The 16085-nt window shown below is 44.2% G+C and overlaps 1 protein-coding gene across 1 annotated transcript in view; it reads left to right on the plus strand.

Moving 5' to 3' along the window:
* The first annotated feature begins 482 nt into the window (after nt 1-482).
* Nucleotides 483-16085, plus strand: part of NHS (NHS actin remodeling regulator) — a 244493-nt gene continuing 228890 nt past the window's right edge. The window contains exon 1 of the mRNA XM_041472488.1: nt 483-1006. Coding sequence (XP_041328422.1) covers nt 607-1006 — 400 coding nt within the window. The 5' untranslated portion in view covers nt 483-606. The remainder of the gene's footprint in view (nt 1007-16085) is intronic.

A 16085-nucleotide genomic window follows, 5' to 3' on the forward strand; every position in this document is an offset into this window, starting at 1 on the left:
CGCAGCACTGGGGCCCTGCTGACTCGGGTTCCCTTCTGCCCCTCGAAACAGCTTCTCTTTCTCCTGCGCACCTGAGCAGTGCTGCCCCCGGAGAGGAGACGGGCTGGGCCGGCCCGAGGAGGCAGCGTGTGCCCGGAGCCCGGCAGGGGCCGCCGCTGCCTCCGCCGCCCGCGCACCGGCTCCGCGGCCGCCCCGCAGCGCCTCCCCGCGGCCGCCCCCGCCCCGCCGCTCGCCCGGGCGGGAGGCTCGGCGGCTCGCTCCTCCTCGCGGCCGTGAGATTCCTGTCTCCGGGTTTTCGGGCCGCCCCTTCACACCCGCCGCCGGAGCGGGACGGCGTGAGAGCGAGCGAGCGAGCGAGCGAGCGAGCGAGGCGGCGCGGATGTGCCCCGGCTCCCCGCAGCGGCAGCGGCGGCGGCGGATGCTCGGCGGCAGGGAGGGAGCGAGGCGATGAGCCGCCCGCCGGCGGCCGCCCGCGAGTGACGGCGGCGGGCAAGGAGCGGCGGCGGCCAGGAGGAGAAGGACGAGGAGGAGGAAGAGGAGGAGGAGGGCAGCGTTCCCCGCCAGTGCCCGCGGGAGCCCGGGAGAGCTCCGGCCGAGGGCTCGGCCATGCCCTTCGCCAAGCGGACCGTGGAGCCGCAGCGGCTGTGCCGGCGGCAGCCCGCCGCCTCCGTGCTGGAGGAGAGCTGGGGCGCGGAGCCGCCGCCGCCGCCGCGGGACCCGCCGCCGGAGGAGCCGGGAACGGCGAGCGAGGGCGCCGAGGCGGCTGGCGGCGGGGAGAGGGAGGCGGCAGCGGTGCTGATGGTGCTGGACCTCTGCTCGGTCAGCAACGTAGCCCTGTCGCGGATCCTCCGACAGCTCTCCGACGTGGCCCGGCACGCCTGCACCCTTTTCCAGGAGGTCGAGGCTGACATCCAGGGTACCCACCGCCGCGTACGGGCGCTGCACGGCCGCATCGCCGGCCTCCAGGGAGCCGTGCGCGGCCTCGACCCCAAGCAGGAGGCAGTGCGTAAGTACCACGGAATGCGGGATGGATGGGGAGCACCGCGGGATGGATGGGGCGCACCGCGGGATGGATGGAGCGCACCGCAGCACTGGGCGCCCGGCGGGGAAAGCCATCCCCTGGCAACCTGTCGTGCAAAGTTTGGGGCCAGAGTCGGTGGGAAAGGAGCCCTGGCGGGGCAGCAGAGTGGGAAGGGAACGGGCGCGGGTCGGGTCGGGTCTGCGGGCGCTGCTGGGCGCCGCGGCGATGCCGGCGGGAGGGATGATGTCAGTGGTTTGTGCCTTACGTAAGGAGCTGGCTGGCGGGGCTCTCGGGACGCATCTTCTGCAGCCAAGGGTTTGGCCAGGGAGGGGGACGAGGTCTGTCAGCTGGGCGCCGGGACTGATGGAGATGATCCGTCGCACTCTGGCATATTTGGGTTTTCTGCCTTTGCCGGCCTGTCCCCCTTCCCCGACAGATATCTTCCCCTTAGAAGTGTCTCTGTATTCCCGATGGAACGCTCTTTAGTAGAAATAATAAAACTGCTTCGTCGTTACCTAACTGTCGGGGCCATAAAATAAGGGAAGTTTGGCTAATGACTTCTTTCTGTTTAAAGAGTGGCCCTGAAGAGCGAAGAGGGGAGGGTGGAGGAGGGGGAGGAGGATAAAGATCAAGGCAATATAGAACTTGTGTTATGAGCAGTGCTTGAATCCTGTTTCTTCTCCACCCAAACTATAAAAGCAGTGAAAAGCTCTGTAGTCCTAACAGCTGCTGATTTCTGCTGAATATGGCTCGTGTTCACAGCAGTGTAAAGATTTTTTACTCTCGGTGGTGCATACGCTTCCCAAGCACTTGTGGATACGTGGGGTTTTTTGATAGATAGGGCTGTGGGTTGGAAGTCTGGAGTAGCAGAGATTGGTATTGGTTCTAACCTTTCAGTATCTGTTTCAGCAAAAGCAGTGGCTTGAAAGGAGAATTTGACTTAGTTTTTGCCTTTTGCTGTACTCCTCTAAATCCTGAGTAGCTCCACTAAGTACAGCAAAGTGAGTTTGCACCAGGATAAGTAAGACCTTCTTCTAGGTGTTTTTCATAAATATGCCATTTAAAAAATTGTGCTTTGGATTTTCTCCCCTTTGGAGCTTTGTGGAATATACGCAACTCTTGTAGGATCAGTGAAGCTGTCCTGATTAACAGAATCAAGCCTTAAGTGTTCAACGGTATTTAAGCTGCATACTCAGCATCTGTACAGTGGCAGTGACTTTGCTGGGGATGTATTAATGTGCATCAACCATAGATGAGACCGAGGGAGATTTTTTGTGGTTTCAGGATGAGTGTGTAATCAGAGCAGAGTGCTTGGCTGTGATTGGAAACTGCAGTGAGAAGGAGGCTTGGCTGGGCTAGTGAGGGAACTGTCTGAGGAAATGAAACTCCTCGTATCACATTCTCATCTGTAGGTCTTTTGAGCTGAGTAAGTGTGGGTATATACTATGTAAGTGAGAGAGAGCTTAGCTGTTCTAATCTGTATGGCTTTTTTCTTTCTGGATTGTGCAAGTGCAGCTTGTTTGCAAATCACAGAGTAAAATCTTGATATTACAGCACAGTTATGTCATCTGCTTAATTAGAGAGTCTGGCTTTATCCCTGTGATGATAAATTTTTTTTAGTGTTTGTTTTTCTCTTAAATCCTTCTCTCTTTAAGAGGGGAGAAATTTTTGGTCACAATCTTCCCTGTGTTTGCCAGCTGTTCCTCCTTCCTCTTGTATACAGCACAGTGCCTCCAATAGATCTGCAGGTGTCCCTAGGTCTGGTCAGCCAAGGGATCCTCCACAACGCTGGGCTTTGCCCCCACCCATCCTCCAGTAGGTGTGTGTCTTGCCTGCAGCTGTACAGCTGCTCAAAGCACACCTCCCTGTCCTCATCACTTCTCTCCATGCAGCGCTGCACCACATCTTCCCTGAAGGTAAAAGCCTCGATACAATCCAACGAACAGGAACAGTCAACTTCTTTGCCTCCTCTGGCTGCTTTTATTCCCCCTCCAGTGTTGGATCAACAGAGCTGCATTTGCATAGTGCTGCATCTGAACATCTCAGCTGAGACCCAGAGCTGAACAGCACCACTCTACACATTATCTCCTCACATTCCCCCAAAATCCATACACCCCGAGAGCAATACCTCCCGTTGGCCTCCGGACCGCTCACTGTTCCTGAGGGACAGATAAAACTGCCTGGCAGGGAGCTGCCCATCTTCCCTGTAGTGTATAATGATAGTGTGCTTTCTCCTCTCTGGGCTGACGCCTCCTCCTTCATTATTCCTTTCAGCAAGACTATGCTAATGTTTGTTTTATGCATGAAGTGCCTACATAATTCACTCCTGAAAGTATTACACTCAAGTTACTACACCCAGTTGTTTTTTTGAAACCAAGAGAGCAATCGCAGGTGGTCACAGATCTGCCCAGGACCTAATCAGCATCACATTAAGGCATACTGATTTCTATCTCCTGTGTTGAGCACAGAAATGATGGGATAGCCTCAGGGCTGTCTTATGGCTGTCCAGCCCAAATGACACATCTAAGAATAATTCAGAACTGGCTGGAGGTTTGGACTCACAACCACAAGGAACAAGCTGGTGACAGGCATGCAGCGACCCCACCCATGGCATGACTGTAATGGCTGCATTGAATTTATTACATATTATGAGTCTGGAGGGGCTGGGCTTATTGGTGCATTGACCGAGACACCATGTACTGGGATGTTAACACCAGGACAGTGCAGCCCAGCCACAAGTTTTTCAAGTATTCAGTTTAAAACTACGAGCCTATCTTGCCATAGTGAGACATTCTTCATATTCCAACTTCAAATGCAGTACAGTGATTTGAGAATAATGCTGCTGGACACACCCCAGATATTGAGCTGTGACAATGGAAGGTCTTTTTCTCCAGGCCTCATAAGCCAGCTGTATTCTGAGATTTCCCTGTGAACACTCAGGCTGCATTAGGAAAAGGAAATTATGGGCTAATGTCATCTCAAGAGCTATTGGAGCCAGTGGTTAGAGGGGCATTCCTTGCCTAGAATACCATTCCTTGGCAATTGTAGAGATGATACCAAGGGGAAGGGGAGCAGGAAAGGAGTTCTCTTGAAAATAGCATATAATACAGTTTTACAGTTTTTACAGTTTTACAGTTTTGCATATAATACAATAATGTTGTATATTATACTGAAAATTATGTATCACTATAGTAAAACATCTATGTTGGATTCAGGGAATATTAACAAAGAATTAAAATTAATTAAAACTGGCATTTTTCCAGTAATGCTTAGCACTACTGCTGTCATTTTCATGGGGCCTTAACATTCTCAGCTCTGTTGGTGTTGCAATGGTGAACATTTGCAAGTATGTGTATACTCTGCTTTAAGAAAAGTATTTAAAGTCTTCTACTAAGCTACTGGTAAAGGTATTTACCTATGTGTTGCCCTTTGTTTTTGTCACTGTTGTGTGATTGGAAAACTTTGTTAGGCATAATAAAGAATGGATTCTGGGCAGTTGCAAGCAGGTCATCTTCAAAAACTCAAGGTCCCTTGCCTCTGCCTCCCCAGATGCTGCTTGTCCTTTCATCTTTCTTTTAAGCCTCTGGCCAGCCAGCATCTTGCAAATATGAATCCTTTCCTGTCCTCTGAATGTAAAAGAAACAATGGTGAGAAATGCTTTCCTGCTCAGCTCCTGAACTAACTACTTTGCCCTTCTGCCACTCCACTGCTTTTCATCGTGAGCAGTTCCAGGGTCTGCTTCTAAGGCAGAACCATGTGGGAATAACATGATTGTTGTCAGTCTGGATGTTGCTTAGAGTTTTCTTGTTGGCAGCAAGAGGACTGAGCAGTGTGGTACTGCCCAGTTTTATTATTAGGTGCTTGATTATCTTGGTAATATGGAAACATAGAAGTGCTGGACTAGTGTGTAGACTTGGGATTCAGTGCCTCCATGGTTATTTGGAAAGATGATTTCTCAGTCTAGGAGACTAGAGATCTGGCAGTTTAAGTGGAATATTGTACTTTACAGAAACTGATGATGTAAGTCATCTTGCTTTGTGAATAATAGGCAACAACCGGGCAGCAGATTTTGAAAGCCCTAGCTAATGAGATCCTTTTTGCACCCTGGCATCCCAGAGAATTCCACACATTCCAGACTTTTTTCAAAAGCATCAATGTGTTACCAGTAGCCAATCTTTTTAAAAGCTGTATGGTTTCCAGAAGTTGCCTGCTGTATCTTCATTGCTCCACTTTTCCATTCCTGATTTTGCTATTTGCTAAGTTAGTGATGCAGCTGCTTCCAAGTGTGGGGATCTCCCGTGTTACTCTGCTCTTCAGAGGCCCTTGGAGCTCTACAGTGAGCTCCTCTGTAGGATTTTCTTTTTTCCTGAAGTGTCAGTATTGAGATAAAAAAGACAGCTCTGAACTGATTATTTATAATTTTAGGCTTTGCATTAGTGTATTCTGTTTGATTGAAGTTGGCTACTGAGAACAGCCTGGCAAGTTTCACTCTTGCTCTTAGTCCCTTTCCTTGCGCTTTTTAGGTGGTTTTGGTTTGATTTTGTTTGGTTTGGGGTTTTTGTTAGTGTGGCTTTTAACCACACTGATATAATGCTTTTCTGTTTGGGTTTTGAGTGCTGCAGGGAAATGTTTAATCCCTTATAAGGTTTTCATGTATTTTCTGCCACAATCCTAACATTTTTACAAAGCATATGTTGGAGCCAAAGCTCATCAGAAAATGCACCTCCTCCTCCTTGACTTAATGTGCTGAAGTCTCAATTGCTGTTGAAATGTAATCAAGAAATTGTCATGCTTCCATCTCAGAATTCAGTTGCATTGTAAGGCCATCCTAGGCTTAGCATTGGTGAGCATCCATGCAGAGATCTTCAGGGAGGTACATAAGACCTTAAGAGTAGATGCATCTTGAATGAAAAAAAGTATCCATGTTGGGAAGATAAGTATTGCACTTTATCTCAGGTTCTCAAGAGCCTTGAGATTCAAAGTGCAATTTTCATTGTATGGATTTTCTGTAGTACTGAGGTGCATCTCCATGGGTTGGATACATTTATGCAAAAATATCTCAGATACTGCTGGAGACAAAACAGAAGAGATTCCTAGCTACCTTTAACTTTGTATTATTGTCCTTTATAGTTAGTGAGCCTGTCTAAGTGTGAGGGAAGTTACACTTTTAGACGTGCACACTAATGTAACCTGGGGGGCATGAAGCAAGAGGATGTATTCAGAGCACCCTTTGTACACTGAAATTATATTAATTGGCAAGTCTTTGTTGGGTGCAGAATAAAACCTCCAAAGAAAAGCAGCTGTACACTGGATATAGTAATCCATCACTTTCAGTTTTGTTTCCTTTACCTGCCCAAATGGAACGACACAACCTCTTCACTTGCCCTTTTGGAAAAGGAGATCGGCTTTTGGCTTTACTTGCCAGGTTTGGTTTGTTGGTGTTGTGCTGGTCACTGTGTACTCATTTGTGTTACAGAACTCACCTCTCTGGTACACTTGCCTGTAGTTTGCCCATGAATGTAAATAACCCAAGCTGTGGCTGTGGGAATGTTGGAGAATTTCCTCAGTGCATGGTTTCTTCTAAATGCAGAGGACTGATGGCACATTATCAGAGTGGAAAGGAGAGGGAGGCCAAAGCATGGGCTTTCCTTCTTACCTTTACTGCTGTCAGAACAACAAAGGGACAGAGGAAGAAAAACCTGCTCATTTAAGGATCCCATCCCCACTTTACCTTAACATTGTTAGAGCACCATTAGCTAGAGTAGTGTCATTTAGCAGAAAAATGCCTTATCTTTGTTTACAACATGGTGATAGAAGACCTTTAACACAGGAACACAACCATTCAGAGCCTTTGCTTGAGGTATTTGTTTCGCATGCATTTAGTATGTGATAAAAGGTAATGGGATGGAATTTGTCAGGTGGCTTTGGCAGAGATGTAACTTTTTGAAAGCTGGGGTTGTCACTTTCAGTCCTGTTAGCTTGTGGAATGCAGACTCTGGTCTCTTTGCAGATAAAAGCATAGTGTAAAATCCTTTGTCCTGCCAAGGCCAGTGAGATGCTCATTGGAAAGGCTCTGAGAGCTCAGTGCTCAGGTAGACTCACTAGACTTTGTCTGGCACAGCCTGGTAACAGATGAAAAACAGAAAGCAGTGGTTTTCCTCCAAAGCCATTCCCTGTTATACAGTGTAAATCTTCTAGAGTTTTGCTGAGTGTAATTTTCTTGGTCTTCCACTGGTGTAGCTCAGAAAGCCTTTGCCTGTTCTATAGCCCCTTGCTTATCATTCCACAAATAGTACTTAAGCTAATGTACCAGGTTTGAATGTTTGGGGATTTTGTTGCTAGATGGAGAGCCTGCCAGTTAAAAAAACATATCAAAAATCATTCAGTGCTTGATTTCCACCTCACTGCAGCTACACAGCTGTGTAATATCATAGTAGTTACTGCAGCTTCTTTCTGGCTCATGCTCAAGGGCCAAGCAAGAGTCTCCAGTGGGCTTATTAGAAATTCTGCTGGAAATGTTTTAGCTCCTTTAAAACCAATAAGGTCTCCTTTACACAGGAGCAAAGCTGCAGAGAAAATAGAACCAGACCTGTAAGAGACATGAACTTACTGTGGATCTAATGGTTTAGCAGAAATTCTTCCTACAGCCCCTTTTAAAACTCCATGCTTCTATTTAAAAGCCTTAATAGCATAATGTTTGTGTTCATAAAGAAACATAAGATGGATGTTCCAGTGAAATCAATGGAGTCATTCCTACTTTTGGTTAGTTTCCCTGCTCATACAGGGGAGATAAGGTGATTAAGAAATAAATGGACTCTGGTAACTTGCTGAGGGTGTGGGGAGGTCATTCACCTGTTGATTCAGATGCATAAGAGATGGTCGTTTTCCTTTTTGAAAGATTAAGGGCCTGGAGTGTTTCCAAAAAACTCTTGCACAGTTCTCAAATGTCCTTGGACTGAGGGAAGGACTTGCAAGAAGGAAATATAAATACCCAATTTCAGGATGCCACTCAGCTGCTGTTTTGAATCAGCAGAATCAGGTTTTGTTGGCATTTCTTACATAGGTTTACCTGTTCTAAGGCTTCAGTTCTGAGGATCGCATCAGGCTGATCTGGCAGAGATGTGCAAAGGTGCAGAAAAAGAATGGGAACAGTCCTTACTGATCCCTGCCATGAGTCAGTTCCAACCTCTTCTTCTCCATTCAGACAAAAGCAGACTTCTGAAGTGTGTCTGTTTAAAGGCAGCACCTGGTTCTTCCTCTCTCCAAACTGGACAGTAAAAGAGATCGGGTGCAGAGGAGGGACAGCTGTTTAAAAAAGCCCCTGATCTGACACATTTCCTTCAAACATGTACCTAAATCAAGCAGATACCCCTGGAAACTCTTAATAGCAATGTTGTAACCTCAAAGTGGGGAAAAAATACGACCAGCTGATGTGAGTAATACATGTGTGTGTTTTAAATGCATTGTTGCAAGGTTGCGTGGTCGCCGGAGTCAGAGAGCTGGGATTTCTCAAAAGCCGCTCTTTCCAATCGCTTGGCATCTCCATGTAATCAGAGGCTGACATCAGACTCTCGATTGGAACTACTTGAGCTATTAGGCTGTGAAGAGCAGAAACTCTCTGTGTTACCCAGTGTCTATGAGGGGGGAAGGTTTTTTTCACTTCCTTTGATGTATTAGCATCAAGAGAGGGAGTCTTCCCTTCATTCCTAATTGCTTCTCGTCTTTGAATTTATATACCAATATGTAAGTAACTGCAGAGGGAGATAGCAGAATTTATAAAAAGTTCAAAAAGGCAGGGCTTAAAGCATGATTAAAATAAAAGATAGCATAGTGTGTATGCTGTTTTTAGCTGAAATATCTCTCTAGAATACTTTCCATTTACATTCTCATTATATCTAACTGCTTCTAATGCACTGCTTAGTTTAACAACTGGCATGTTTTTAGGGTAGATTTTATAGTAGATATACACCCACTGTGTTCTTAACTTGAGACTTTAAATTGCAGTATCTGTATTGGACAATCTTTTCTTATACCTTCTTGGCTGAAGGCAGGAAAAAAGCAATACTGATAGGAACCTAATTAAGCCTGTAGTCTTATTATGCCGGGAGCTGTGTGCTTGAAATGCTGCTCAGTTCAATGAGTGCTGCGTGGCACTGCCATGTTAAGTCCCAGCAGAGAGTGACATACTTTTTAATAAGATCACTGTAATTCTTACAAAGCCACCATGGTTTTCTCTTTCTTTTCAGCTGCCAAGGCAGTTGGACTTTGAACTACAGCCACTCAGACCGAGTCCCTGAGAAAGTTTGGAGGAGACGTTTTGCGAAAGTGTGCATGTGATTAAGGGGAATGAGCATGTGTTTGTGCTATAAATATGCACAGAATCTTCGGGCCTCTGCAGCTTTTTTCCCTGCCTTCTCAAAGTGTTTTTGTTATCTTGACAATGTTTGAACAGACTTTTAAGTTGACCTGGACAGAGGGTGAGCTGGGGGAAAAAGGTGCTAATCCTTCTTGAAGATGTGTGTATCAGTGGCTACAGAATTGGGTCATTTTTAGGAGCAGAATATGTAAGGTGCACTGAAAAATTCCAGTGTGTTCAGAGGCTTTGAACTGCTTTAAAGGCAAAACTGGGCTCTCTGTGCATGCTCAATTTTGCCTGATTTTTTTTTCTTTCCCAAAAAGGCATTGCCAAGCATTGTTCTCTTCAGAAGCCATGTCCATGATTGCAGAAATCAGATCTTCTTGATGATGAAATTCAAGATAGGCAGCAGTAACTCGCTGTGATGCTCAGAGGCAAACTTTTTTAAGATGCTATACATGTTTCACTGCATCCAGTACTTAGTGATCTAGTGATCTATGATAAGGGGTGATTTAATTTTAAGTGAAACAAGAGATTAATTATGATTTAATGCTTACCATGCAAATCAGAGTAAGTCCAAAGAATGGATACTACCCAGATTTTTTTTTTTTTTTTTTTTTTTTTTTTTTTTTTTTTTTTTTTTTTTTTTTTTTTTTCCCTGGTTGGTTTTTTTTTTTGTTGTTTTCCCCTGTGAAGTTTATTTACTTGCAGGAAAAAGAGGGCTAGTTCTTGTCATAGGCATGGTCTTTTCTTTGGTGAAGTGGTATTCGGTTAAGTGTTGTATACAGGAGGAGAGTCGGGAGATGTATCTTAATTAATTTCTAAGAAAAGAAATCATATATCATGGATTGACCACTGACTTTCACATGCCCAGCCTTAACCCTGGAAACTGCATAGCTCTGCACAGACCAAATTTTTAATGCAAGCTTTTTTTCTTTCTTGTATTTTTTTGGGGGGGATGACTTTCTCATGCTTCAAACCCACTTCTGATTGGTTCTTCTGCCTCAGGCTGTACTAAACTCAGCTCCTCTGGCCATCCTCTACCCCAGCAGTTAAAATCATCACAGAGGCTCCTGTCTCAGCACACTGAGGAGATCTCATCTCCCCTCCTGCGTTGACTGTTCCTTGCAACAAGTATTGCTGCAGGAACCTGAGGTCTTGGTCTCTGCAGAAAATTGCCTGAAGCCTTGCACACGGTTAGCATACCCAAAGACAAATTTTCCCCATAAGCTGGATTATTCTGGCAGCACTGTTTTAGCCTTGTTTCTTATCCAAAACAAGTATTAAGGAATAGCACATTCTGTGTGTATAGCAGGGAAGGGGGTAGGTGTGCTGGTATCTCACACCAGCCTTTCAGGAATTTTATATTTGTTACTCAGCTACAATTTCAACTACATTGCCACAATGTAGAAATCATAAAAGAGGCTGCCAGGTAAAGGAGAGGACAGATTATTCCTACTGCATTTGGAGGAAGGTCTTGTTCTTTATTAGAAACTAGAAAATTCACTGGGGAAGGAATCCTATATAAATGTTCCGATCTAATAAAAAAAAGTGCTCCAGTTGGACCTCACATTTAATTCAGTGTGAAAGTCAGTCTTTGCATGGCATGAAAGCTGGAGAAAACCAGGCTTCATTAGTACCACTGTTTGCAAAACTGGTTGTTCATATTCCTCTTTCCCCTCCAGAATTGCTGATTATTTCTTTTCAATTTCAATATTGTTTTTTTTTTTTTGAAACTTAACGCTTTGACTGACTTTCATTTTGTGCCATCCTATCCTTTGCTCCTCTTCTCATGGTGGTTTCACAGGGCTATACTTTTACTTTTGTCTTAATAGCACAGACACCACCCCCTCACTCCCTTCATGGTGTGAATGAACAGTATTAATTTTTACAACTGTGGTTTATTCGCCATTGATTATCTTTAATGTGGTGCTGTCTTGTTCAGTTAATAAACTACCTGCAAAGATGTAATTATTCCCCTCCCCCAAACATAACCTGCTTTTAATAGATGTTGTAAATGCACTCATTAAAAGCACTGGTTTAAGTTCCTGTACTTTCAAATTGCACTGTAGCTGAAGTGTATTTTGTGGCAATCATTACTCTGCTAATATTCTAAAATAAGTATCACTACTTCATTACTTCAGTAGTATTTTTAGGCCTCTGTTACAGCTGCCACAGGCTTGATTTAGTCTTAGTGCCAAGACAGAGGTTGGATAAGCTGTGCTCTGGACAAAACCCTCCTAAGGGAGAGTAGGAGGCTCACCTGAAGTTTTATCATTAATTATAGATCTCTGTTAGCTGATGTGAATCAGCATCCAGATTGAAGTATGACCTAGGGTATTTACCCAGTTTGTGCTGTAAATATTTTTAGGGACCTCTGTCAATACACCCAAAATTTAGAGTATGATTCTCTTTCAGATCCAACAATAAAATCATGTGCCTACAGGCACATATGAAAATGAACACCTGTATTTGAGAAGTGCTGCGTCTGTAAATGAGTGAATGGGTTACAGCTACATTTAGCAGCTATAATGTGACTATTCATTTATGAAATTGTCCAAGTGGAACTTAACACAAATTATTACTGTAGATTAAAAGTATCTTTCATTTATCTGCCTGTTCCTAAGAACCCAGTATAATGGCAATTAGTTAAAGAAAATAAGAACTGTAAAATATCATAGCTCAGGCTGACTCCTTTCTGAGTCTCATTTGGCTTTAGATCTGTCTTGATAAGCAGCATCTTGGACTGTGAGACTAAAAGGTTCTACCACCATAAAATAAGTAAGTGTGCCCATTTTTGTGCAGACCTTTTTGAATGACAATTGAAATAGGTTTTCCTCAATGAGGAAGAAAAACAAGAGGTTCTTCCTCAAAATTCTGTGTGTCACTAGAGGAGGAACAACTTTGTGTACACACACACACACATATATGTATACACAGAAAGAAATGCTTATCTAGATAATGGAAGAAGACCAGTGGAGAGACTGGACAAGGTCGTATTGGTCACTGGGATTAGGAAAGTTTGATGAACGGGAGAAGAAATTTACAGTGACATTAGCAGCAAACTGGTCAAATGAGAGAAAATATTTAGTACTCCACCTCTCATTACATAGGTAAAAATTGAAGGTAATTGATGTATCTTGTTTTTTGCTTGTTTTGACTTTGTATCTTCATCCAAAAGCATCTCATGGTTGAGTTCACTTCCTTCCCATTCCCTCCTTCTCTCAATGGAAGATAAGTTTGGACTCAGAGATTGTGATGTTGTTGATGGAAACTCTTCTGCTGCATGTAATGGGTGATCAGCATTGAGATACATCTTGCTTAGGGATGTGGAAATTCTGCTGTTTGGTACTTGCATACTTGCAAGAGTAAAAACTTTGCTTTTGAATGAACTGCCCCTGCTATATTACAGCAAAGGTTGAAAAATAAAATTAAAACATAGAAAAGCCAAGTTAATGAAATAAAATCTTCCAGGAAAACAGATGGGTAAGTGGCAGGTAAAGTGATGCAAGTCTGGGTCATAGGGTGGACTTGATAATCTCAAAAGGTCTTTTCCAGCCTAGTTCATTCTGTGATTCTGTGATACAGTGTCATTTGCAGATGCACTAAAGTGTTGTATTTGTTTTCACAAAGAAGTGTCTCCTGTGCCTTTGCTCCCTTTTGAGACAGTCCAACCTTGTGCTTGTTAAATATGTCTCTACAGAAGTTGGCACATACTGACCTTGTTTGCTGCAGTCTGCTCTTCTGTAGCTTCTTGATTCTAGTGGCGTGAGCCAGATGGACAGAGCCCTAGAGCTGAATGTTGGATAGCATAATTAAGTGCTCTAGCATTGAAGGCTGGAGCTGACTGAGACAAACTTTGGCTGATAATGCAATATTTCTTTGTCCAATTTACATCTCCAGTGTCAAAGTAATTCCTGTTTTTCCTTTCAGATCATATTCCTTGAGTATGAGGATGCTGAATTATATACCAATATTATTTTCATTGACATAATACAGACTTCTTTCTACTACTTTGTGCCCTGATAGCATTACAGGAACATTTTACAAATTTGTAGAGCTTGTGGAAGCTCACCTGAATTTTCCTTTCATATCTGTACAGCCTTTTTTCTGCTGTGTTTTGGAGTCATGGTGGTCAGTTTTGAGTATCATGTGAATTCTGCTCCCTGGAAGCCCCATGTCAGTGTGGTCCTGGCCAAGCACGTTGTGGACACTGGAACTGGTTTATGAGGAAACACAGCAAACAACTTTTAGGTGGACTCTGCTGCTGTCAGTCAGTGGTTGGTAGCTGTGTAGAGCAGACTCAGACCCATCCAGGTGCTTTACTCCTCTTGAGTGAGGTGGGAATGTTTAGTTTTGCAGGCTGGAACTGAGAAGGAGGATCCAGCGGCTAAAATGCTACTGCCTAGGGGACCTGGATTCATCCACTGACTTTTCATGACAGCTTAGGGGGAGGTTGTTAGTGCCATTCAGATCACCAAGTTTTAGCACTCTAAACTTTCGGCCATCCATTCTGTTCAAAGGTGAGCCTGTCTTTCACTCTTGAGCAGAGGAAGTTTCTAGTCCAGATGAGTCCCTTAAGTTCTATGAATGTCACAGTGTGAAGTGGGTACTGCCACAGGCTTTTTGTCACTCTCTTCTCAGGTCTGTGGCAGAGTGACAGCACATCCTTCCTCTCAGAGGAGTTATCACACAAGCAGTAAGAGCAAGTTGGGTTGTGGGGTGGTAGATCCACGACACACAGACCTGTTTTGTAAATGACAGGCAATCTGCAAGGCTGAGACCCTTCCACATCAGGAATGCTTCTGTCCTTCGTGGGCAAATGCTTTCAGGTGCCATATGAAGGCAGTATCCCCAGGTGGGATTCTCCAGTCTTACTTTTCAGCAAGCAGGAGTCCTTGCAGGCTGGAAATGAGGAGATCTGCAGGCCTTACTCTGTGAGGACTAACCTTAGGTTGGGCTGAGTTTGCAATTGCCAGTCTTTCTTTTGAGGTCTGGCTCGTAGAGGAGATTGAGCTTTCTTATGTTACAGACAGTTTGTCCTGGTTAATTACAGTCATGTAAAGATGAGGTTTTACCTTGGGACTTGGTTTAATTAAAAAACAGTCCTGGGAAGTTTATTAAACATCTATGTTCTATCTGGGTGCCAAGTTCTAACGCTGGTTTTCTTCAGGTGCTCTCCCAGCTTTGGTCAAAAAGCTGGGAGAGCACCTGAACCTGACATCTGCACTAATGAAAGGGGAGGGAGGACAGACTGTCATTCTCTGTCCAGCCAGGTTTGAGCCTGGCAGCTCATTTTTCACAGCTTGGGCTTGTGTCTGGGCTTTGGGGAAATGTTTTTGCAGGTAGTAGGGTCAGAGGAAAAGTTGCACTGCAGAACCTAGTGCTTGCCCTGTGTAGTGGAAAAATCCTGATCATGCATGTGAAATGTGGACTTAGAGGAACTTTGTGTGGGTGGTCTTGTTTTTACTCTTTCTGCCCCCCTTCCTCTCCCTTCCTGCTCACGTATGCTGAAGTCTGTCCTCTGTTTAACTTGAGCTTTTCTAATAATCCTAGATAATATGCAACGAAAACAATAACAAGGTGCCTGGATATACAATCCCTCTGAACTGCAGAAGCCACAAGATCTCTTAGACATTCTTTTTGTTAGTACTGACTTGTGAGAAACCTAGCACTCCATGATGCCCATCTGTTAGCAGCATGTTTAAATGTGATTAATGTGAAAGTTGCAAGAATTGCAATTGCTTTTGCTACTCTACAAGAGAATCTGTCACTGTTAATCTCTTGCAGTATTAAAAGCTTAATAAAGTAAATCTAATGTTATGGAAAGCTGTAGCTTCACTTTTGTTACCATCACCTTAGTGTATTATTAAACTACTGTTAGCTTTTCCTGTGTAATTCACAAGCGTAGAGGGAGTGTAGATATCATGCAAATGCAGAAGAATATTTAAATGATCATTTAAGTATGAAGTCTATCAAGAAAGAGATGCTCCAGCGTAACAGGGATTTGGACAACATTAGGTTTGATTGTTATTTCTGAGGGTATGTGGACACAACAGGGTGTATTTGAAGTCAGCCCCTTCCCAAAATGCTGGGGAAGTCACAAGCAATGCCCTGATGTGGTTGTTCTTTGCTGTGCCTTGGTAGACATGATTTACCCACCCATGGCAGTAGACATACCTCATTAGTAGTTTAATCATAACTGTAGCATCTTTAACAGAGACAATAGGCAGGATAAGCAGTGTTATGGCACAAGCAGGGACAGTCTCCTGGAGCAGGCTGACACTTCAGGGAGCAAATAGGGGAGGACCCATGGAAGGAAAATTACTTGTTTCATTACTTGTTGGAAAGGATCAAAGAAACCATAATGAGTCAGTATCTTTCTTTTTCTTTAAAGAAAATTTCAGAAGAATGATTCAATTAAATAGTAGTTTACTCAAGATCTGCAGGTGGCTTGTAAAGTGTAATCATATCCCCCTTACCTTTTAAACCCAGATCTACAGCTTTGTTCATTTTAGTGGAGGTGGAGATCTCCATTCTTCTATTTACAGTGGCAGTTTGGTAGAGGAGAGGGCTTGTTATAAAACTTCTTGGTTTATGGCATGATTACAAGGTGCTTTTGTTTCCAGCAGGGACAGCAACAGTTTTGGTCAAGACATTTCAAAACTGTGTGCAATCTTCTTGTAAGATCATTGGGCACTGTAGGAC

The sequence above is a fragment of the Pyrgilauda ruficollis genome, unplaced genomic scaffold, assembly GCF_017590135.1.
Source record: "Pyrgilauda ruficollis isolate IOZ18807 unplaced genomic scaffold, ASM1759013v1 scaffold29, whole genome shotgun sequence".
NCBI classification, from domain to species: domain Eukaryota; kingdom Metazoa; phylum Chordata; class Aves; order Passeriformes; family Passeridae; genus Pyrgilauda; species Pyrgilauda ruficollis.